This window comes from Hyperolius riggenbachi, chromosome 1 (genome assembly GCF_040937935.1).
Source record: "Hyperolius riggenbachi isolate aHypRig1 chromosome 1, aHypRig1.pri, whole genome shotgun sequence".
Classification (NCBI taxonomy): domain Eukaryota; kingdom Metazoa; phylum Chordata; class Amphibia; order Anura; family Hyperoliidae; genus Hyperolius; species Hyperolius riggenbachi.
Window position 1 is genome coordinate 644,886,292 of NC_090646.1, and position 25,916 is coordinate 644,912,207.

The window sequence follows — 25,916 nt, forward strand, 5'->3', positions numbered from 1 at the left end:
GTTTCGCATGCAAGCATGTAAGCGAAATCGCATGCGATTTCGCACAGAAAAACGCTAGAAATAAAGTTTTTTTTTTTTTTTTCTATCCTGTGTGTTCTGCTTCCTGTTTCCTGCACAATCTTTATTGCTAATGGGCAGGCAGCCACACAGCAATAATGGAATACTCCATAGAGAAGCTTGTGGCCCTGGTGCAGCAGCACCCCTTTATTTTCGACAAAACCCTACCAGGGTATAAAGATAAAGCCCTCATAAGGAGGACCTGGCAGAAAATATCCAAAGAATTTACAGCAGACTGGGACCAGTTATCTGCAACAGATAAAAAACATGAAGGTGAGTGCATGTGCATTGTTTTTCATCATGTAATTACCCAGATGTGTCCCAATTATCAACCCCTCGCCCAGTATACCTACTTTACAAATAAACCATTGTACAATTATTATAGTCCACCTCAAAGGGAATCTTCTTCATAGAAAAAAGTGTTAGTTCCTTTTACCAGGCCCTTTAGCCATCCCGTGTTTTCACAGTACCCTCATGGCTGCTGGGGTCCCCTTCCAGGGCCGTAGCAATAGGGGGTGCAGAGGTAGCGACCGCATCGGGGCCCTTGGGCCAGAGGGGCCCCAAAGAGTTCTCCATCAACTGCAGTATTATTAGCTCTCTATTGGTCCTGTGCTCATAATAATCACTTCTATAGATACTTTGAATAGTGGTAATCATTAATAAACTGTTCCCCATCCCCTTCTTGCACCTCTGACACTGTAGTTTCCATTGGCAGGATTTGGCGCATCATATCAATTGTTATGTATAGAGTGCATGGGGGGCCCCATTGTAAAACTTGCATCGGGCCCCACAGCTCCTTAGCTACGCCACTGTCCCCTTCTGCTACCTAATAATGGACTTGTTGGTGTGTGCTATAGCTTCCTGCAGCACCGGGAATGCTTGCAAACGATAGGCATGTGGTCTGGCCAACTCCAAGTCGGATAATAAGTAAATTAGCTGGCAGAAGGGGACCAGAGAAGCCATGAGGGTCCAGTGAAAACACAGGATGGCTGCAGGGGCCTGGTATATGGCCTACGTTAGTAAAACTCCACTTTATTTTCGAATGAAGTGTCGTTTTGATTAAATTTCACCATTACCACCCCCTTTCTTATCGCAAACACCTATGGATGTAGAGCCAGATGTCCCCCCCACCCTAATGTAATTTCCTGGCCAAAAATAGGAGGATGTGTAAATGTGTAAGTGTTCGTGTAAGTGTAAGTGTAAGGATGTACGGTACATTGATGTTATTCGCCTGTAGTGGTTTAGAACTCTGCAAGGTTTTTTTGTAGCACAGCACTGGTACCTGCAATTACAACAAATGAGTGCCACCAAAACGTTCCCAAATCATGGATGAATACAATGTTTTTTCAGAGGCAATTATAAATGCTATACAAATTGAGCTTTTCATTTTTTTATTGGTGGCATACATTATAGGGCATATTTGTGTCATTACAATTCGCCCGCCCGACTTCGAAAGTAATATGACATTTTGTCACGGTTTCTTATGGCCTCGTTAGTATCTCGTCCTCCAGACCAACTTATGCCAGTTAGCGGTTGAGAAGATGGTCCTTGCTCATCCTCTGCTGAAAGTCCTTCACTTTTTAGAATGAAGTTGTGCAGTATGCATGTGGCTTTTACCACAGCCACAGCAGTGTCCACTTTTAGGTTGATTGCTGTATGAAGCACCCTCCATTTGTTAGTTAAAATTCCAAAACTGCATTCAACCTTCTGCCTACACATGCTCAATCTGTAGTTGAAATAGGATTTGCGCTCATCTAGATTCTTCGAAGAGTAGGGGCGCATCATATGTCTGGAAAGAGCAAACGCCTCGTCTCCAACAAATGTATATGGAAAAGATTCATTAGTGGTTCTAGGCCATGGTGTAGGTGGCGGTAAATCCAGCATGCCATTCTCCATTCTGTAGTACAGGTTGGTGTTGCGGAAGATTTGGGAGTCACTGGCACTTCCATATGAGCCCACATCAATGTACAGAAAGTTGTATTCCGAATCTGCCACCGCCATTAGAACTATCGAGAAATATTTCTTGTAATTGAAATAGTGGCTACCAGTGTGGGGTGGCATTACAAGTCTAACATGTTTCCCATCGACCGCGCCAATACAATTAGGAAAGCGACATTTTGCCCAAAACTTTCCCGCTACCTCCTCCCACATTTGTCGGTCAGGAACAGGCATATATGTTTGATGTAGTTTCTGCCATATGAGCATACATGTTTCCTTCACGATGTAGGATATAGTGCTCTTCCCCAGGCGATAAGAAAAGTGCAATGATGCAAATGATTGTCCTGTTGCCAAAAACCTATAAGAAAACAGAAAAAATAATTGGTATTCTTATTTCAATTGCAGTTAAGTACTACATGAACAAATGGCGTTCGGTGCGCGACACCTACAAGAAAGAACTAACCAAACTCAAAAAGTTGGAGCGCAGCGGAAGTGGGTCTATACCGACACCAAGCTACAAACACTTCCAAATGATGTCCTTCCTTAGACCATGCTATGAGGCACGAAGGTATGTTATGTTGTCGGTTGTGTACTATGTGTAGCCTTTTCCACACCATGACGTCGTCACTTTAACTAAACCAATTTGGGTATGTCTACTTATATTCAACAGAACGGAAGATAGTTTTGGGGATTCACAAAACGCTGACCTTGACAGCAACAGCAGTGTTGCTAGCAACTCTGACAATGCTGATGATGGCACAGAGAGGGCATCCTATTCTGGAAGTGCAACTACTAGCTCGACAGCTTCCAGACGCCGAGAACGCTCCACTAGAGCTACTACCCAGCGACGAGTCACATCAACACGAGATGAAGATACGGAAGAAGTTGCACACCTCTCTACAACATACAAGGACATTTTAGATTATCTCAAAAGCACCCGTGACCGCCAAATTGCTTATGAAGAAAGTGTACCCTTAAAAATACTCACTTCACTAAAGCCCTACCTGGATGACGTGCATCCACGTTACTATTCCAGTGTTCATGTAGAATTAATTCAAGTTATTGAAAAGTATCAGCGTAAAACCAGGCAGGACAATGAGGGAAAATTAGGTACTGTAGGGGGGTCCAGCACAGAGGGATCTGTTTGTGGGCGTGAATTACACAAGCAGGGGAATTACCAACAGGGTTATGGGTATACAAACACCATGGGCCCTCCTAATTCAGCATCCCAACAGTTTTTGACAGAGCAAACACAGACATATACCACATTGCCTCCCCCACGTTCAAGGCCAGAGGTGAATCCAATGTACAATTGGAATGAAACTCTCTCATGTGAGCATCGTTCATTACGCCCATTAGAAAGGCACAGTGAACCTTCCGCCTCTCAACCTGCTCCAATGTCCATGACTCGCCTGTTGTACGATTTTGATGGCAATGAGTAATACATTAAGGGCCAAATTGAGCCAACATTTGACCTGATAAATGTTATGCAATAGCTTTTTGTTTGCACTAAGTAAGTTTCACTTTGGCTGTCCATGTTGGACTACATGCCAGACATTTTGTTGAATAAAACATGTGCACTTTGAACTACTGATTATTTCACTTTGAAAAGGTGATAGTAAACTTTCACAACTGCATATCTTGTCAGTGTGTTTTGTTCTCACTTCACTGTTGTAGTCTGGCCACGCGCCCTGGTAAGATGGGACCAGCAATGGCAAACGGAGGAAGCTGAGGGCCGGATCTTGGGACCGATGAGGGTTTCTGGAGCTGCAGGAAGCCCCATGTATAATTGAAATATGTGAAATATTATCTCATGTCTGATTTTCTTTCTTGATACCCAGACTCCCCAGTTTAGCCATTGCTTTCCCTCATACCTGGCCACCTTGCGACACTTGGCAAAATAATTCATTACACAGCACATACTGGTTACAACATTAGATAGTTCAGTTGGACACAAAATGTGCGCTTCTTACCTCAGAGTCAACAGCAGTCTCTCCTCCGGTATGACGGCAGAACGAAACCACGTATCCTCCCTACGCAGATCCTCTCCCAGAAGCTCAAGCAGGTAATCAAAACTAAACAAGGAAAGCACAAACATTTAGAAAACATACACTTCATACATCAACCATACAACACAAAGCTCTACATCACAAAAATGAAAGATATACTTACGAGGTTGTAGTCATCCGTGTGTAATTAAAAAATTTCACGGGGTGACTACGCAGATCCCCATACAACACATTAAACTGGCCCTTTATAGGCCTCTCCACCACTAATGGATGCACCCAAAAGCGGTGTCGCCTCCGTGGAGTAATCCTCCTCCTACGCATCCTCTGCATAGTGGTCACCATATTGCCCAGCATACTGAGCAACAACATCTCCTCAGCATCACAAAAAAACATCGTCACTATCACGACACCAACGATCACTTCTCCTTCACAAAACCCACATGGCACAACAGGAAGGAAGCCCTTATATGCAAATTTTACAACAGAATACTACATCCTGCTGTGACAACTTCCTCTTTGCAGCTCACAGGCAAAATTTGCATATAAGGGCAGCACCCATAGTCAAAATCGCATTTCGCAAAACGCATGCGAATTCGCATGGTTATACGCATGCGAATTCGCATTGCGATGCGATTTCGCATGCGTTTTATTCGCAGCGAAATCGCAACGCACAAGTGGAAACGTAGCCTAAAGGGAACCTAAACTGAGAAGGATATTTAAAAAAAAAATAATAATACCAGTTTCCTGACTCTCCTGCTGATCCTGTGTCTCTAATACTTTTAGCCACAACCCCTGAACAAGCATGCAGATCAGGTGCTCTGCCTGAAGCCTGAATTAGCTGCATGCTTGTTTCAGGAGTGTGATTCAGCCAATACTGCAGCCAAAGAGATAAGGAGGACTGACAAGCAACTGGTATTGTTTAAAAGGAAACATCCATATCTCACTAAGGCCTAGTGCACACCAAAAAACGCTTTTCGTCTTATTATGAAGCGTTTTGCTAGCATTTTGCGGTTTTGTGTAGCGTTTTTTTGTGTAGCAGATTACAGATATTGTTACAGTAAAGCTGTTACCGAACAGCTACTGTAACAAAAACGCCTGGAAAACCGCTCTGATCTGGCGTTTTATCAATCGTATTGCGTTTTTCCTATACTTAACATTGCAGGCCCGGGAGTATGCGTTTCTGCAAAATGCCTACCGCTCTGGTGTGCACCAGCCCATTGAAATACATTACCCAAGCATTTCCACATCTGCAAGCGCTTCTAAAAACGTCCTGTTCTAGAATTAGGTTATTGGAGAGGATCCAATGGGCCCCATTGCAGCTGCACATTATTTATGCCTCTGGCCCTTAGGGATGCTCATTCGGATTCCGCGGAAATGCAATTTCCGAAATTCCGATTGGAAATTGCATTTCCGCATCAGAATGCGGAAATCGGTAATGCAAGTGCAGTAGGCGGATTTCCGCCGGAAATCGCGGAATTTTCGCCCGACTTTAACATCGATTTTCTCAAAAACTATAAGATCTTTTTGAAAACTTTTTTTTGCATCACAAGATTCAGTTTAATAAACCCTGAAAATTTGGTGTTTCTAGGACTTATGGGGGCTTTGCTATTAACCGCTAAAGTCGGTGGATTTTTCCTGTAATGTAAAATGCAGAAATTCTGCATTTGCCTATTTTCTGCATTTTACATTACAGTAAAAATCAGCCGATTTTAGCAGTTAATAGCAAAGCCCCCCTAAGTCCTACAAACACCAATTTTTTTTAGGGTTTATTAAACAGAATCTTCTGAACAAGATGCAAAAAAAAGTTTTCAAAAAGACCTTATAGCTATTGAGAAAATCGATGTTAAAGTCGGACGGGATTTCCGCGATTTCCGGCGGAAATTCCGCATTGGACTGCGGAAATTGGTAGCGGAAAGCGGAATCGGTAATTGGCAATGGCGGAATGCGGATTTACCGCGGAATCGGAAATTGGCATTTCTGACCATCCCTACTGGCCCTTTCCCTTCACTCTAATTAGCAATATGCGCTGCAGTGGATCATGTTATCTTATGTCTAGATTGTAATCCTCTAGATTGTAAGCCTTTGGGCAGGGTCCTCCTCCTTTTGTGTCCTACCTGATCTTGCACCTCCATTACTGTGAACCCATGCTATGCATCTGAGTGAACCCAACTTGCCTAATCTCTATGCTCCATCCAGTGACTGACTAAGCATTACCTGGTACTCATACTATGGTGTGTGATCTGGTTTTCTTGTATTCCTGTATTGTCATATTGCTGTATGTCACCCCTAAATATTGTCTGTAACTTAAATTAATGTTCAGCGCTGCGTAATATGTTGGCGCTTTATAAATACAATAAATAAATAATAAATGTCTATCCCCACACAGATATGTCACTTCAGCATACACTTGAACTAAACAAAGAATTTAGGCCTATAAGTGCTTTGTGAATGAACTGCAGGAGAGTTCTCTCTCCATATAGTAAACACTGAGGCTTAACCCTTTCGGGGCCTTCTGCAAAATTGAAACCAAGTAAAACTTCAGGGTTTTTTTTTTTGTGTGTAGGATTTCCATAAATTGTAATAAAGACATATTTTCCCTAAATGTTATCATGCTGTGGCTAATCTTTGTAGAGCAGAAAGGAAGTTCTGAGTTTAGTTCCACTTTAAATAAAGTTCTAATTAACTACTTCACGCCACATGCTATTATACTCTTAACACCACGAGCCTTTTTTTATGTTTGGTACGTTGGGGAGGGGAGGGGGTATTTATAAGGTTTTAATAATAATTAAATATATTTTTACTTTACTTTAATTATACTTATTGGCCACTAGATGGCGCTAAACACTCTCCTGGAAGCTACCAGGAAGTGTTCAAGTTTTTTAACTACAATTTTTACTTTCACTTTGATGAATGATCCTACCCCATGATTCGAGGCATGTTCATTAATTTTCGACACTTTAATCAGCTCGGGGGAACACTTGTTCCCCTTTACCAATTCCCCAGCTCTCCCTCCTCCCGGCAAATGACAGGATACACATGTACGTCTTATTTGCCGCATACAGGCACAAACTGCACATGCATATACGTCCAGTTTGTGTGAAGAGGTTAAATCTGTGTTATGTGTTTTCTTAGTGACATTTTACTTCCTTTGTCTAATAATATATTTTTTGATCATAAACCGTGAACAAAAAAATGCAATAAAACGGAAAATCAGGAAGAAGGCAGAAATAATTTTCTTTTTTGTAATTTTTTTTTATTAAAGAATTGCAACTATATTGGTACAATAACAAAGGATTGAACAAAATACACTTCGCGTGAACAGGAGGAGGACTATCATAAGTACAAAAGTGTATGTAAAAGAAGACAGGTATAATAAGACAACGTAGTTAAAGCCATTAATTCCCACCACAGGGGATCAGACCATTTACCTTATGACATTAGCATTAGAGCTGCACGAGAAGTGTAGGTGGATACAAAGAACCATATAACAACTCAGGACAGGGACAACTTAATAAGAGGTTGTCCAGGTTTGCCTGCATTAGGAGCGAGAACTGAAAGACCAAGGTATCAATTATAATCTGCTCCCTAAACAGTTGTGGGTTTAGAGGTTCTATTTAAAATGAAATACGTTCATAAATGTTAGAATTTAAAGAGGAACCCAGGATTGAGCTTCATCCCAATCAGTAGCCAATAACCCCTTTCCTATGAGAAATCTTTACTTTTTCTCGAATAGATCATCAGGCTCGTCTGTACGACTGATATTGTGGTGGAACCCCTCCCACAGTGTGATGTCAGGGCCATGGTCCAAACAGTTTTCTGTATGTGAACCTTGTTGCATTGTGGTAAATATTGGTTCTTTACAACTGGCAACCAAGCAGTATCCCCTTCTCTGCATATATACCTTATATACTCGCGTATAAGCCTCATTTTTCAGCACAGAAAATGTGCTGAAAAGTTCACCCCCTTGGCTTATATGCCAGTCAGTGGAGCAGAGCGGATGGTGTATTGTAGCAGGTTTTGTTACTGGCAGAGGAGAATAAGGATAGCACACAAGTGATCCTTTTTCTTGCCAGCTGGCTCCCTGCTGTGTCTGTGCCCCCCATCCCCTGCAACATGGTGTGCAGAGTGCGCTGCTCAAGACTACCTGTGTCCCTTGGCTTGTGGAGCGGAGTGTGCAAGCAATGTGTCAGCGGTGCAATGATCAGGGATTCTTCCTGTGTGGCAATCGCTATGTCTCATATCTATGATGCCATCTAGTAGTGTCTTAAGACACAGCTGTATCATCCTTGGGGCACATCTGGCTGTGGGGAGAAGGAATGACTTTTCCTTGGGGTACATCTGGCCACTGTGTAGGGGGCTGTACTGGGGAGGGGGCTTATATGCGAGTCAATTACTTTTTTCTGGTTTCTGAAGAAAAAGTGGGTGCTTCGGCTTATACGCGGGTCGGCTTATATGCGGGTATATATCGAATCAGCTGATTTCAGCGTGCGGCTCTGAGAGACTAGCGCCAAAACTGGGCGCCCCATGGCAGCAATGGTATGCTGCGCGGGGTGCGTAGCAGTAATTCGGGGCTCTGTCGGCTGCTAGACCCTGAATTACATCTCCCTCCAAGTTGCAACGACTCGTATGTAATAATATAGTATGTAATGCCGAATAGTATGTAATGCCGCCTCGGAGTTTAGCGGCAGCGGTGAGAGCCGTCATTTGGCTCTCACCGTGCCGAACTGTGCGGCGCCGAATTAATATGCACCCAGTATATATGGTATTGTGTTTATAGATAAGGGCAGTTGGTGCTGTTTGTATTTTTTTTCTTGTCTGCCAGCAGTGAAATAAAGACCCAATGGGTCACGGTGGATCAAACAATTTGAACGAATTACATGGTGAATATCAATCAACTCTTGACCTATTTTTTTAACTTCTCACTTTGCAATGTATTCATTTATTTTTTCCCCCCTACTACTATCTTTTGTAAAAGTTTCTCTTCAATCCAAGGATTCAAAATTAATATATGTAGATGGATTATTATTAATTTTCCCATTTGCGGTAGAAGGGCTGGTCATTTGCTTCCAAAATGTGAGGCTCATGCATTTTGCTGAACTAAAAAATAATGGGATCTATGAGAATTCATACCAAGTGTGTCAATGTGAACCAATGTCAGGAGAATGGCAGATTTATCTGCATCTGAGTAGAATATGTAAACTTTGTCAGATACCATCTGTTGAGTCATTTTTCCAGGTCCATTCTAATTTTGTCGTCTTTTATTGATTTAGAAGGGAGAAGCTAAACTGATTCTGGCTAAAGCCGATTCTTATTGAATATTAAAATCTTTTTCACAGTTTGAGATGGTTTTGTTTTATATGGTTACTTGAGCGAAACATATTTGTAACATAAGGCTAATCTTTTCTCATTTCTCAAGCCCTGTCTAAAGGTGCGTACACACGCACTACGGCCGCCAACGATGGGTCCGTCAGACCCTCCCGCCGGGCGGACTTACAGGCGACAGTAGTGCGTGTGTACGCGCCGTCGGCAGACTGATAAGGCTGTTTCTGAACGATCCGCTCAGCGGGAGGGTCTGACGGACCCGTCGTTGGCGGCTGTAGTGCGTGTGTACGCAACTTTAGTCTTGAAAAGTTTAGCTTTAGGCTACGCTAACAGTGGGGAGTTGGGTTGAATCCACTGTTAAGAGATAAGATGATACCGCCTACACTCCACACTCTTGCAGGCAGTGCTTGACCAAAGACAGCCAATCCAATGAGTACATAGGTGGAGCAGGTCCACACTATGCCCTCAATTCACTAAGCAGTTCAGACTAGTCTACTGATGTTTTGTAGTCTACTGATGGTTTGGTGTAAATCAGTTGCATCAGGGAAGGGAATAATAATTACCAAATGTTTTAGACCTGTTTTTAGACCTGGTCTAAAACATTCGATAATTAGGTGGGATCAAAAGATGCAATTCACAAACGAGTAGCTATGACTGACATCCTTCTCCTTTGACGAGCTCTCTTCTGCATACAATTAAACTCCTGCATATTTAATTCAAAAGGTTCCATCCTCACTTCTAAAATACCTCACAGAATTACTTTACTGACAGAAATCAGTTGGTCTAATCTTTGTCAGAAAAAGTGGGCGTGGTTACTCCTTGTTTGCCTTTGTGAATGGATTCTTTTGATCATTTCCCCAGCTTTACCGACCTAATTACCATATGTTTTAGACCAGGTCTAAAAACAGGTCTAAAGCATTACACCAAACCATCAGTAGACTAAAAACGATCAGTAGACTAGTCTAAACTGCTTAGTGAATTGAGGCCATTGCCAAAAAGAGTAACTTTATTTATCGACGTATATTTTTGTGAGGTTATATTATCTTTGTTATTTATCTTTTTTTATTTTTTTTTAAGGAAAGGCTTTTACCATTTATAAGGGAATTGACCTCTTAAGGGGCCCATACACCTAACGATTTTCCCGCCGATATACAGCCGTTTTGATCACAGTGATTGAAACGGCTGTGAAATCGCCGCGCACACCGCTGACAGAACGATCGATTTCCGTCCGAAATCAATCGTTCCTGTCGATTCCCGTCGACCCATCCGTGCAGAAGATTTTTCTCGGTCGCCGGTGGGTCGGGAGTGCGTCGTTAGCGGAGTTCGAATGCCCGACGACTGACGCAATACAGCGGTAATACATTACCTGCTCCAGTCGGCGCGAGTCCCCGCTGTCTTCTTCTCCGCTTCGGGTTCCAGAGATACACAGAACTTCCTGTCCCGCCAGGAAGTTTAAACAGTAGAGTGCCCTCTACTGTTTAAAATTCCCCTGGACAGGAAGTTCAGTAGCCGGAGCGAAGCCCGGAGCGGAGAAGAAGACAGAGGGGACTCGCGCCGGCCGGAGCAGGTAATGTATGCGAGGGGGGGGGGGGGGGGCGGCAGCAGCGGCAGCTCCACAGATTGTGATCGGTTTCAGGCTGAAATCGATTCACAATCTGTTTGCAGTACAGGCAGCCATACAATCCCTCTCTGATCAGATTTGATCAGAGAGGGATCTATCTGTTGGTCGAATCTGGTGGCAAATCGACCAGTGTATGGCCACCTTTAAAGGACAATTGAAGTGAGAGGGATATGTAGGCTGACATATGTATTTTCTTTTAAACAATGCAAATTGTCTGGATGTCCTGCTGTTCCTCGGCCTCTAATATTAGCCATAGACCCTGAACAAGCATGCAGCACATCAGGTGCTCTGATTGATGTTGGACTGGACTCAGACACTACTGATGCATGAAAGATCAGCAGGAATGCTACTAGTATACTAGTACTAGTACCAGGGCCGTATTTACCCATAGGCACGATAGGCTCGTGCCTATCGTGCGGCCCGTCCATGAAAGGCGGCTCGCTAGCTGCCAAAGTGGTCGCTTCCCTCCCTCCCTGCAGAGTGCGAGCTAAGCGAAAACTCACTGGCGCCGGCATGCCAGCAATGACCACTTCTCTCCCCTGCAGCGCACCCAACGTCTCCTAGGCAACAGTGGCGCCTCCTTACTATGGGGGGCATATCTGACTATAGGTGCTGGTGGGAGGCACAGTTTAATAAAAGCGTGTGTGGCCTGCATTAAGGGGCGGGGTTTAGGGTGCCAGAGTTTATGTGCCTATAGGCTCCTGAGCTGTAAATCCATCCCTGATTAGTACTAGTAAACTAGTATTATTTAAAAAGAAATACACATTGACATGACCTTGCCCGTTTCCAGTACCAGCTCTTTTGGACTTTTTAGTCCAAGTCCAAAATCAGTCAGATCTGTCAGCTTTTGAATAAGGGACAGCAGCATAGGAAAAATGTAATTTACAGTATAGTGCATTTTACTCAAGGAGAAATGTACATTTTACATGGACTAGCAAATTAGTGGGCACTTGTATGTCCATGATGACTATAGACTGGTACACACCGTCAATTATAATTGGCCAATCACTGACCAATTTTATCACCGACGCGATCTTCTCATAGTAATCAATGTATGTTGGCCCCCAACATATGGGAGCTCAGTCTGGGCAGGAGGAGGTTACTAGCCAGAGATTTCAGAGGCAGAGGGGAGGAGGGAGGAGGAGAGAGGAGTAAAGTTTTCACAGGCTGAGGGCTGGAGATACAGATCAGCTTGCCTGTGTGTAATGATCACAAGCAGAACATGGCTGCTGTCATTGTATCACAGGAAGAAATAATCATATACTGTTAAAGCTGTTTGCAGCTAGATTTGCTGTGTAAACTATCTAAACTTTAGATAAGAAATATTGACACGTTAGTTGTTATATTTTTCAGCTTTAACCACTTGAGGACCACAGTGGTAGACCGCCCTAAAGACCAGGCTATTTTTGTTAAAATTGGCCACTGCAGCTTTAAAGTGAACCTCCAGACTAAAAATCTACTCAGCAGCACTGAAAAGGCTTGGTGTTTTTTTAACAGTTTCACAGCATCAGAACTTAGTTTTTCTTATCCAAAACTCATTTTTAGCTGCACAGAAGAAAACTGCCTGGGCATTTTTCCCCTGATGCTGTGCAAAGCATGATGGGATTTTTTTGAATTTGAGATTTGAAGCCTAGCGTGTGCAGCTAGGAGGTGTGATCAGGATACAGTGTCTCATGCTCCCTATCACCTCCTTTCAACCAAAAAAATGGCTGCCCCCATGAACAAGATGGCTGCCCCCATAAAATCACAAACATTTGCCTGTTCTTTTAAAACCGGGTGGGTAAGAGATTATATTACCTATCTATTTTAATGAATATAGCTAATGTAATTTAATGACAGTATGTTTGTTTAGGCTGAAGTTCCCCTTTAAGGCCAAGCTGCAGGGCCGCAAAACCCAGCACACGAGTGATTCCCCCCTCCTTTCCTTTTCTCCCCACCAACAGAGCTCTCTGTTAGTGAGGTCTAACATCCCCCCCCCCCCCCCCCCTGTGTTTATTTTATTTTTTTAAATAAATAAAAAAAAATATTTTTCACTATTTCTTCATTATTTATTTTTTTAAATCCCCTCCCTCCCCCCAGCCGGCCAATCCTGGCAATCGGCTGTCATAGGCTTCTGCCTATGAGAGCCGATCGCTCTCTTCTGCCCCAGAGGGACAGCCGTGACGCACGGCTGTCCCCAGTACAGCGCTGTACAGTGTGTAAAGACGGCAGTTTCGCCATCTAACAGTCTCCCGGGCGGTGATTGCCGATCGGAGACTGAAGGCGGGGCTGAGCTCTGCCCCAAGCAGAAGATGTGCGCGCAGCCTGCGCACTATCTCCTGCACACTGCAGCTCCAGGACTTGACGTCAATTAGCGTTAGGCGGTCCAGTGGCGTGGAACGGTCCTGTAGAAGTTAAAGCTGCATGCATACATCCAATCTTAATTGGCCAACTTTATCACTTCCATGTAGTATGAGAATTTACCTACCCAATGTGTTCATAGTATTTAACCTGTGGGCCCTCATGCTGCATGGAAGTGCTAGTAAATGTATACATTGGGCTCTATTCAGAAAACTTATCATAAATGACTTTTTTTATCACCTAATTGATAAAAAGCAAAATAATCACTCAAAGTAAGTTGTTCCTCGTTAACTTCATGTCCATATAACTTTTCTTGTCTGAATTATATTATATTTTTTGCTCTTTGGAAGCTTAAAAAATGAACATAGATAAGGTGAAAACAGGTGAAAAAGCTTTGTGAATCATTGCCCATTGCAGGCCCGGATTTACCTCAGAGGAGCCTATAGGCACAGATGTCCTGGCACCTTAGACTCCGCCCTCCATGAACCTACAAACCCCACCAAACCGCACTGCAAGTGTGCTGGCTGTCCCAGCTGTCACTTCTCCTTTACTTCCCTTGCCCGTCATAGGTAGCTACAGGTGCTTAGAGATATCTAGAGGTGCCCCCAAGTATAAGTTAGCTAGAGGAACTTCAGTATTAAGTAGCTAGAGGTGCCTCTCTGACTGAAGGGAAATCTCGTCAGTGAAATGGCGAGTGAGTAACCTTTCATTTACCCTTTCATCAGGACTCTGCATAGGGAAGGAGGAAGTGAGGCGCTGGGAAGGGAAGTGAGCCGCCTTTCCATCACCAGGCGCCTGTAGGCACGTGCCTACAGTGCCTTATGGTAAATCCAGCCCTGGCCCATTGTGTGTGTCATGTGTGTATGAAATATTCAGGCAGGGATCACACTTGCGCAAATCGCACGCACTTTGCCATGATGCAAAAAGGCAAATAATGCTTTCCTATAGGCATTCGCTGTCATGTGTTAAAATGTCTGTTTTTCCACATGTGGGAACAAAATCAGCTTTGCTGCTTTTTTGCGCACACTGCGTGCGATTTCTATTGACAGGGAAGTAGGGATTGCTTTTGGGGAATCGCATGCATTTTGCAATTGTATACAAATTTAAACATTCAAATTCCATGCCAATGGTATGCAACTTGAACTTGGACCAATAAAAACTGACAAGAAGTTATTCTGATTGGTCCAATTTCAAGCTGCATATACCCTCTTTCTCTGAAATTAAGACATCCCTTGAAAGTAAGCCTTATCAGAAATGTTTATTGGAGTATATAAATAAACTTGTTTGTATTAAAACTGACGGTATTATGTCTACTTCGGGGAGATGAGTCCACCACCGCCGCCGAGGAATTTTAAGGCTTTTAATACATTTTATTCTTTTGGCTCCTCTGTTCTCCTTACATTATCAGAAATTTTGAGCATGCTTGAAATATAAGCCCTCCCCCGAAAATAAGCCTGCTGTAAGGGGAAAAAGAATGGCAACTTGTGTTTCTACTGGAGCTGATGGTCTCACGGGCAGGACCATGGCTCCGTCATTTAGCCAATTACTGCACTCAGTGATCAGCCCAATAACAGAGCCATGGTCTACAAGATCATCAGCTCCAGGAGAAAAAGAAGTTGCTGTCCTTTCGTCCCCATAAACTGAAGATCGGGGACACAGCAGCATGGAGCTGGGGGGAATAAGAGGATTGGGGGGACATCCAGTGGTGTAGCTAATGAGCTGTCTGTGGGTCCCGATGCAAGTTTTACAACGGGGCCCCCCAAGCACTCTATACATAACAAATGATGTGGCGCACCAAAACCTGCCAATGGCAACTACAGTGTCAGATAAGCAAGAAGGGCATTGGGAGCAGTTTGTTAGTGATCACTACTATTCCTATTCAAAGTATCTATAGAAGTGATTATTACCAGCACAGGACCAATAGAGAGCTAATATACGGTGACCATACATCCCGCTTTAACCGGGACGCGTCCCGCCTTCGGGGCGCTGTCCCAGGCTGCATGAGGTCCCGGGAAACGTCCCGCTTTTAGCAGCGGGACGTCCCAGCCTCAGGACTCTGGCCACCATACATGAACTAGTCACAGCATCTCATAGACGCTGTGCTAGTTCATTCCCCGCAGCCCCGCTCCAGCAGTCTGCATTGTGCTCCGGCAGGCACAGGCAGAGCAGGGCTACGGCAAGATGGCGTCCAGAGGCGGAGCCCTATACTGGAGACTATTTGTGTCTCCAGTACAGGGCTCCGCCTCCGGACGCCATCTTGCTGTAGCCCTGCTCTGCCTGTGAGAGGAGAGCGGGTGATTGAAGGAGGATCGTCCGGAGGAGCTGCACACACACCAGAGGCCGGCTGCGTGAGTGGACTTCTGTCAGGTGATTACATGCTTTTTTTTCCCAGGTGAAATGTGCCCACATTGCGTTTTTGTGCTGACATGTTTGCCCCCATTGCGTTTTTGTGCTGACATGTGTGCCCCCATTGCATTTTTGTGCTGACATGTTTGCCCCCATTGCGTTTTTTGTGCTGACATGTTTGCCCGCAGTGCGTTTATTTTGTGCTGACATGTTGCTCGCAATGCGTTTATTTTGTACTGGCATGTTTGCCCGCAATGCGTTTATTTTGTGCTGAAATGTTGCCCGCAATGCGTTTATTTTGTGGTGACATGTTGCCCGCAATGCATTTATTTTGTACTGACATGTTTGCCCCCATTGCGTTTATTTTGTGCTGACATGTTTGCCCGCAATGCGTTTATTTTGTGGTGACATGTTGCCCGCAATGCGTTTATTTTGTGGTGACATGTTGCCCGCAATGCATTTATTTTGTACTGACATGTTTGCCCCCATTGCGTTTATTTTGTACTGACATGTTTGCCCGCAATGTGTTTATTTTGTGGTGACATGTTGCCCGCAATGCGTTTATTTTGTGGTGACATGTTGCCCGCAATGCGTTTATTTTGTACTGACATGTTTGTACTGACATGTTTGCCCCCATTGCATTTATTTTGTGCTGACATGTTTGCCCCCATTGCGTTTATTTTGTGCTGACATGTTTGCCCGCAATGCGTTTATTTTGTACTGACATGTTTGCCCCCATTGCGTTTATTTTGTGCTGACATGTTTGCCCCATTGCGTTTATTTTGTGCTGAAATGTTGCCCGCAATGCGTTTATTTTGTGCTGACATGTTGCCCGCAATGCGTTTATTTTGTACTGACATGTTTTCCCCCATTGCGTTTATTTTGTGCTGACATGTTTGCCCCCATTGCGTTTATTTTGTGCTGACATGTTGCCCGCAATGCGTTTATTTTCTACTGACATGTTTGCCCCATTGCGTTTATTTTGTGCTGACATGTTTGCCCCCATTGCGTTTATTTTTTGCTGACATGTTGCCCGCAATACGTTTATTTTGTGCTGATATGTTGCACATTGCGTTTATTTTGTGGTGTCTGGGGTAACTGTTGCTGCATTTATTATTTAATGGTCATAGTTGGCTATGTTTGCTGCTTTGGGGTTACGGTATACTATTAAATAGCATCACACAGTTTCTGCACACCCATGATGCGAATCCTCGTTTGACCACATCATGGCGTAAACACTGCTTTCTTATGCCTCGCTGTTACATCATTACGTTAGTTCCGCCCATAGAATGTCTTGGCCACGCCCATTTTTCGGCGCGGCGTGTGTGTGTGTGTGTGTGTGTTTGTGTGTCGATCACTCGAAAACCCCTTGACCGATTTGAACGAAACTTGGTATACAGATCCCTTACTACCTAGGATGATATGTTCTGGGGGTTTCGCAGCCCCCTGCACACCTGGGTGGAGCTACAAACAGCAAATCAGATTCCACCCATTCACGTCAATGGAAAAAATGTAGAAGGCTGCCATTCTCACAGTATTCAAGGCAGAGTCCCCACACTTGGCACAGTTGGTCACTTGGTAACCGAGGTTACAAATCCAGGAAAAGCGGGTGGAGCATAAAACAGCCAATCAAAATTCAGCCATTCATTTGAAATGGGAAAATGTAGACTGCAGCCATTCTTACACTGTTAATCGCAGGGTTCTCAAACTTGCCACACTTGGTCACTGGGTGAATAAGAGTAAAATTCAGGAAAGTGGGTGGAGCCTACAACAGCCAATCAAAATTCACCTATTGATTTTAAAGCGGAATATTCAAACTGCTGCCATTCTTACACTGTTTATGGCATAGGCTTCAAACCTGTCAGTCATTGGGTGACTGGGGTCCAAATTCACTAAAGGGGCGGAGCCACAAACAGCCAATCAGATTTCTTTGCTGGATAAACTGCTTCCATTTACACATTTTTGATGCCAGGAACCTGAAAGCTCACAAGCTTGGTCATTGAGTGACTGTGTGACAAAATTACAAAAAGTGGGCGGAGCCAAAAACAAATTTTACTGGCAAAATATAAACTGCAGCCATTTTTACGCTGTTAATGGCAGGGTTGTCAAACTTTGCACAGTTGGTCATTGGGTGAATGAGATTAAGATTTTGGAAAGTGGGTGGAGCCTACAACAGCCAATCAAAATTCAACTCTTGATTTTCAAATGGAATATTTAAACTGCTACCATTCTTATACTGTTAATAGCAGATGCCTCAAACCTGGTACAGTAGGTCACTGGGTGACTGGGGTTCAAATTCAGGATGGGGGGGAGCCACAAACAGCCAATCAGATATACAAAGTATTGATACCAAGGACCCCAAAGCTTATAAACGTGGTAATTGAGTGACTATATGTCAAGGCTAGGAAAAGTGGGCGGTGCCAGAAACTTAATTTTTTACATGGCAGGGTTCCTAAACTTGACACAATTGGCCACTGGGTGACTGGGATTATTATTCAGAAATGTGGGTGGAGCCTACAACAGCCAATCAAAATTCACCTATTGATTATCATGGGGAATATTTACATTGCTACCATTCTTACACTGTTAATAGCAGAGGCCTCAAACCTGATACAATCAGTAATTGGGCTACTGGGGACCAAATTCACTAAAGGGGGTGGAGCCACAAACAGCCAATCAGATTTGTTAGATTGATTTCATCCATTCTGTTATTGGCAGGGTTCTCAAACTTGACACAGTTGGCCACTGGGTGACTAGGATTAATATTCAGGAAAGTGGGTGGAGCGTACAGCAGCCAATCACAATTCATCTTTTGATTTTCAAGGGGAATATTTACATTGCTGCAATTCTTGCACTGTTAATGGCATGGATTATTATACAGATAAGTGGTTTGAGCCTAAAAAAGCCAATCAAAATTCACCTGTTGATTTTCAAGGGGAATATTAAAATTGCTGCCATTCTTGCACTGTTAATGGCACAAGCCTCAAACCGGATACAGTTGGTCATTGGGTCACTGGGGTTCAAATTCAGGAAAAGGGGATAGAGCCACAAACAGCCACTCAGATGTGTTTAATTTCACTGGCAAAATAAAAATTATTGATGCCAAGGACCCAAAGCTCACAAACATGGTCATTGAGTGACTGTGTGTCCAGGTTACAAAAAGTGGGCAGAGCCAAAAACAAATTTCACTGGGAAAATGTAAACTGTAGCCCTTCTTTACTGTTAATGGCAGGGATCTCAAACTTTGCCCAGATGGTCATTGGGTGACTGAGATTAATATTCAGGGAAGTGGGTGGAGCCTATAATAGCCAATCAAAATTCACCTGTTGATTTTCAAGGGAAATTATTAAATTGCTGCCATTTTTACACTGGTAATAGCAGATGCCTCAAACCTGCTATAGTTGGTCATTGGGTGACTGAGGTTCAAATGCTGGAGAGGGGCGTAGCCACAAACAGCCTATCAGATTTGTTTAATTTCTATGGGAATATACAAATTATTGATGCCAAAGACCCCAAAGCTCACAAACTTGGTCATTGAGTGTTTGTGCGTTAGGGTTAGAAAAAGTGGGCGGAGCCAAAACCGGTCAAATACATACGGGCAGTTCCGGGTCATTAGCGGGTGGAGACAAAAAAAATTCACTGGGAAAATGTATACTGCAGCCATTCTTATACTGTTAATGACAGGGTTCTTAAACTTTGCACAGTTGGTCACTGAGTGACTGAGATTAATATTCAGAAAAGTGGGTGGGGCCTACAAAAGTGAATCAAACTTCACCTATTGCTTCTCAAGGGGAATATTTAATTGCTGCCATCCTTGCACTGTTAATTGCACAGGCCTCAAACCTGGTACAGTTGGTTATTGGGTAACTGGGGTTCAAATTCAGAAAAGGGGGTGGAGCCACAAACAGCCAATCAGATTTTTTTCATTTCAATGCAAATTATTGATGCCAAAGACCGCAAAGCTCACAAACTTGGTCATTGAGTAATTGTGTGTTAGGGATAGAAAAAGTGGGCAGAGCCAACACTAGCCAAATACATACCCGGGCAACGCCGGGCAATCAGCTAGTACAGTATATAAATAAAGGAAAGAGATAAAGGATGTATTTTAAAGCAAACTTGAAAAAAAGAATTATATAATGAATTGTATGTGTATTACGGATAACAAATGGAAAATCAGAAGCAAAGAAAAGAGTCTCATATTTGTATTTTCAGTTACGTAGCTTTTTCTTATAGCATCATTCTGTCATATTTGCAGTTTTTGAAACCACACTCTCTTTTTTAAGCTACAAAACACAGCAGAAATAATGACCCTTTGAACATTCCTGCAGTGAAGCCTTATCTCAAGCTGTCTCTCACTGTTTCTTGAAAACAAAGCCGATAGCGTACAGGAAAATAACATATGCCACACGGGAGTCAATTTTGGCTCAAAATTCCTAGATAATACGGGGTAGTGGTGAGTATTGCCACATACATATAATACAACCTAATAGACTGTATATTTTTATTAATAAAAAAGCTGAAAGCTCAAAAATTCGAAGACCTATTGCTATTTCAGCATTGTCAGGATGGGTGTCATTGCTTATCCCCCCCACATACACACATGCATCGTATTGCTACTAGCTGCGAGCTGAGTGCACGGTGAGTGGGGTGTAGCTGGCCCTTAGACCACAAACAATGAGCATAGGTATAGGACGCACAAGTGTGGGATACTGACAGATATACTGCCAATGGGGTAGGAGATTTAGGGTACAACCACTCGTGACTAAGAATAGTATTGTAACGATCGGTGTAACACAGAGAGGGTCTGATTACCGGTGAACTGCAGTCTCACCAGGAATACAGAATATACCCGATTATTGGTGATCTGCAGTATCACCGATAATCAGATATATCTACTAACCTCTGGACACCAGGGAGAACAAGTGAGTGTTTAGATGCAACGATATACTTTGAGTACTTCACCAGAAGTATGTTCCTTCCTATGGCCTAGACTCTCCAGGAGGGAGGAGCTAGGCTAAGAGTAGGAAGGTCAGAGCGTGAGTGACACCCGAGAGGGAGGGTGTCACTAACAGGTCTGGGAACTGCCTCTAACTGTAACGCCAGTTCTCAAGGTCGGCAAGCCAGGTCGTTAACACACAGACAGATAAGGTACAGAATCAGGATGCAAATACAGAGTCCGGGAACGAGCAGTGTTTGGCAACAGGATATCAGAAATAGCAAGGTACAAGATCAGAGTTCAGAGGAATAGTCAGGCAGGCAGAAGGTCATAACAAATAATACAATTCAATGTTCCTAATGCTAAGGTGTGAACGCCTTGATGTCAACACCTTTGGAAACTATGCTAGAACACAGATACAGACAAGGTCTGAGTGCTACCACGTTGTGATCGCAACGGCAGACAACCAGAGAATGCCCAGCACCCAGTATATATAGTAAGGTACTCTCCAGCGCCTCCCTAAGTGCTGGACCAATGGCAAGTGGTGAAAATGTCAGCTGACCGGCCTGGTCAGCTGACCCTTTTCTGGCTGTCATATAAGCTCTGCCTCTGAGCGCGCGCGTCCTTCTGAATCTGTGTGGACTAGCAGTCCCAGCCACACCAGACATGTCTTGCAATGTGATTCTTGATTCAAGCGCGGGGACCGCCGCCCCGCTCTCTAAGGGAGCGGCGGTTTCCCCGCGTCTGGCTGCACTGTCAGCAACTCTGCCATCCGTGCAATCTGCCGCTTCCAACGCGGACTCCACCGCTCTGCCCATGCGGCATGCGGCGATTTCTCTGCGTTGTGCCGCCATGTTGGACGCGGAAACAGCCGCCCCACTCTGAGCCCTTGCGGCGGCTTTTCCGCGTTTCCTCACAAGTATTCTGTACTGTATGTAGCGTTATGACTCACAGTCTGTCTGAACCCTCAATGGTCACCTATGACTTTCTCCCACACCATAAATACTGTAGGTTTAGGCTGCGAGAAGGTACATAGATAAGGGAGTGCAATACATATTTACAGTGCTAAAGATTGCTCGACATGTTTCATCTGAGTTAGATTTCGTCAGGAGCCAATAAAAGTGAAGAAAATAATAAAGAACCCACACCACCACCACCAACACCAACAGCATCCCCCCAGCAGCATAACGCTAAAGTCAGAGCTTCTGGCCCAGTGCACACCGAGCGGATTTAGGAGCGATCCGCCAACAGCATCCGCCTGTGAAAACGTATTTCAATGGGATGGTGCACACCAGCGGTTTGAGGTTGTTAGCAAACCGCAAATGCGCCTCCTGCTGCACGTTTGCGGTTTGCAGAAGCGTTTCTGCCTCAATGTAAAGTATAGGAAAAACGCAAACCGCTGTGGAAAACGCTAGATCAGAGCGGTTTTCCAGGCGTTTTTGTTACAGAAACTGTTCAGCAACAGCTTTACTGTAACAATATTTGTAATCTGCTACACAAATACGCTCCCAAAACCGCTAGGCAGGGCCGGAGCTACCATAGGAAAAAATAGGCAATTGCCCCAGGGCCCCAGAGCCTGTAAGGGGCCCCCAAGGTGTCCCTCCCCCATTTTAACTGTTGCTCCCCAGGGACTCTGCACAGTCTGTTAAGTTGGGAGGTGATTGGGGGAGGGTCAGCAGCCAGCTCAGGGGCCCAGGAGGGAGATTTGGCTGCAACAAAGGGCCTCTAATGACACTTTTTGGTCGGGCTCGGGGGTGTCTGTTGGGGGGACCCCAGGCTAATGTTGCCCTAGGGCCCAATTGTTACTTGAACCGGCCCTGCCACTAGGCATGTTTAGAAAACCTCATGCCTAGAATCGCTCTGAAATCTGCTCCAAAAACCGCTCGCGTTTTGAGGATCTGCTAGCGGTTTTGGTGTGCACGGGGCCTCACTTTTTCCTGGCTGTTTAAGGTGTACCAGAGATAAGTATTAAATCTTTTAAATAGCCCATCTGATGTTTACTTTAAGGCTGGTTTCACAGTGGGACGTTAAAGTCCCACGTTACAGCAGCCAGTAACACAGCCTAACTCACAGCACTGTAAAATCAATTGTGCTGTTCACAGTGCCCACGTTGCTTTACATAGTAACGCAGTACGTTTAAACAAAGTGCTGCATGCTGTACATTATCCTAGGCTAAGCCACGTTAGACTGTTTGCACATGCTCAGTAATGTTGGAGGAGGAGGTCTCCCCTCCTCCTCCTCAGCCAGCCACATGGCTAATTAATATTCACTGCACTGCAGAGACTCTGTCTGTCTGGAAGAAACCTGAACATACAAAATGTACAGTGCAGGGAAAGTCCTGTCCTGCTAGTCATTTCACCCAGTCTGCTTCCCTAGTAAAATGATTCAAATGATTTGGTTCAAAGATCCGGATCTTTTCAATGATCCGATTCGAATGATCCGAATCCTTAAAAAGACCTGGACTTCCTATCACTAACCTGGAGCGGCTGCTTTGAGTGCGCAGCTCAATCTGACGTCCAACTTCACCACCATGCCTTGCATTAGGGGCACGTTATGCGACCATAACTTCCCCTAAAAAGCAACGTCTTGGTGGGTAAGTTGCCTAAGTGTTTCGGAAAACGGGACTGTACTCAGAGAAGCTCTATTACATAGATAACAACCGAAGTTTTTTAACTCTTCCTGTACTGGAAAACAATATGAGACTCTTTTCTTTGCTTCTTATGTTCTGTTTCTTAGCTGTACTACACATACAATTCATTATCTCCTAAGTTTATTTTCGCTTCAGGTTTGCTTTCAGTTTTACAGCTTTTCATGAGAGAGGCCCTTGTATATTTTTCTCACAGAAATAAAACTTTAAAAAAAAGCATGTTTTATTATAGAAACAGTATCACAAATACAAGTACTTATTTAAAGAGAACCTGAACTGAAAATAAAAAGCCAAAATAACCATACACAGGTCATACTTGCCTCCTGTGTAGTCTACTTCTCAATCTCTTTCTCCTCCTGCGTCTCATTTGTCCACTGTGATCAATGGAATTCTCTGTCCTCCATTTGAAAAATTACCATTACCCCACAACAGCTTCCTGGTCAGCACACTGTTAAACTGTAATATCACCCACTTGAGCCACAGGGAAACATGGACATTACCTTGCACATTCAGTTGTAACTGACAGCTGCTGACATATAACTGACAGCAATTGGTATATTTCAATTCTGACAAAATATTGTCAGAACTGGAAGAGATCACTGTAAGAAGAAAATGGTGAGCTTCTGAGAGGAACTGACGGGGAGGTTAGTATGTAATATGCATTTGCAGCTACGTCATGTATTAATTTTACTCGCTTCAGGTTCCCTGATAAAGTTTCTAAAAAACAACAACCCTACAATGTTTCGATACGCCTCATTCCCCCTCGCTCACAGGTAACATCTGCTTAACTTATTCATAGCATTTCACATATATAACGAACGATAAAAAGCAGAGGAGCCGATTTAGAACTTCCCTGGTGACCGCCATACTCCCACAAAACATTACCAAGCCAACTGTTATCATACGATGCCGCTACCTGAAGAACAAAAAAAGTTTCTGATTTTAATTTTGAGACAATCTTGACGGGGGGGGGGGGGGGGGGGGGGACAAAAAACAAAGCAAAGAAAGAAACTCACCTAAATCGACTTCCAGCGTTCCACACAACACTGGGAAGGAGGCATCGCAGGTGTGAGCAAATTATTGTTCAAGAAAAGTTCTTTAATTGCTGTAGAAACTTTGAACATATTACGGCAATTACTCTTTATTCATGAAGCTAAATTAACACAGCGGAGTTGATTGATCTAAATTAGAGGTATCGTAAAGGAATGTTTAAATGTTCATGATATAAAAGCTTTCTACGTGGCGGTGCCAGCTTCCTTGTACTAAAATAAATTCCTTTTTTTTTGTTGTTGTTTTTTTTTTTTACTGTTTTTGCCATAAAAAATGTGAGTTTGGCCATAAAGTTTGAAGCAGATGGTGGTAGACTGCAGAAATAGATCAGGGTTATCCGCAGCCAAGCAGAGATAAATGCCCTGATTTACTAAGGTTGGAGAGCGTCGGGGCAGACAGCGCGATCCAGGAAATCTGCACTAGATTTATTGAAAGGTGTCATATCAGATTATAGCCAAGACTGCTGAAATGAGAGTGAAATAGGGAGTGTGCGATGGCAAATGTAGCTCTACACACACCTGCATGGAGAACCCTTTGTAATGAACATTGCCTGGGTATATATTTTTTTTTAAATGTTGCTCTAGCATATGATGTCCAAGGCCTGGTGCACACCGAGCGGTTTTTGTAGCGTTTTCCAAACCGCTTCCGCTGTGAAAACGCTTGGCTAATGTATTTCAATGGGATGGTGCACACCAGTGGTTTGGGGTTTTTAGCAAACCGCAAATGTGCCTCCTGCAGCACTTTTGCGGTTTGCAGAAGCGTTTCTGTCTCAATGTAAAGTACAGGAAAGTGGAAAATTGCTCTGGAAAACGCTACATCAGAGCAGTTTTCCAGGCATTTTTGTTACAGAAGCTGTTCAGTAATAGCTTTTACTGTAACAATAATTGTAATCTGCTGCACAAAAACACTCCCAAAAAAGCTAGGCATGTTTAGAAAACGTCTCTAAACATGCCTAGATTCGCTATGAAATCTGCTCCAAAAACCTCTAGCATTTTGAGGATCTGCTAGCGGTTTTGGTCTCCAGGCCTCACTCCCCCACAGCATAAACTGAGGTGCAAGGTCAGTCCACCAGAGCACCAGGTCGGACACCCAGTATAAAGTCCACAAGGACCAGCACACTCAGGCCCCGTTTACACTTAATCAGTTGCTCTCAGTTATAACGGAAAGGAAACGGATTTTCAAAGTAATGCCCATGTTTCCTATGGCACCTTTCACACTTAAAGCGGACCCAAACCAAAACATTTTTTAATTCAAAATATTTAGTTGCACCAATCTGACACATACAAAGATAAATAAACACTCCTTCAAGCCTATGAGCATTTCAGTGCATGCTTTTCACCCTTCTCTTTTCATAACTAGAATGTAACGATCGGTGTAACACAGAGAGGGTCTGATTACCGGTGATCTGCAGTATCACCGAGAATGCAGAATATACCCGATTATTGATGATCTGCAGTATCACCGATAATCAGATATTTATTCTAACCTCTGGACACCTTGGACACCTAAGAGATAAGAGTGTATTGGTGTGACAGTAATACTTTGAGTATTGCACCTTAGGAGAAGGTACAGAAGCAGTAAGGAGTACTGCACAGAAGTATGTTCCTTCCGTATGCCTAGACTCTCCCGGGGGAGGAGCTAGGCTGAAAG

The 25,916-nt window shown here is 43.7% G+C and overlaps 1 protein-coding gene across 1 annotated transcript; it reads left to right on the forward strand.

Annotated features, from left to right (window-relative positions):
- The first annotated feature begins 1,927 nt into the window (after positions 1-1,927).
- Positions 1,928-3,623, forward strand: LOC137560491 (uncharacterized). Its single transcript, XM_068271866.1, has 2 exons — positions 1,928-2,563; positions 2,666-3,623. Exons 1-2 carry the CDS (start codon positions 2,322-2,324, stop codon positions 3,435-3,437), a joined length of 1,014 nt encoding a protein of 337 aa, XP_068127967.1. The 5' UTR covers positions 1,928-2,321; the 3' UTR covers positions 3,438-3,623.
- Positions 3,624-25,916: the final 22,293 nt, after the last annotated feature.

Coding starts and splice junctions, on each gene's coding strand:
- LOC137560491 (XM_068271866.1), top strand. CDS start 2,322: ATGATGCAAATGATTGTCCTGTTGCCAAAAACCTATAAGAAAACAGAA. Junction 2,564..2,665: donor CCATGCTATGAGGCACGAAG/GTATGTTATGTT, acceptor TATATTCAACAG/AACGGAAGATAGTTTTGGGG.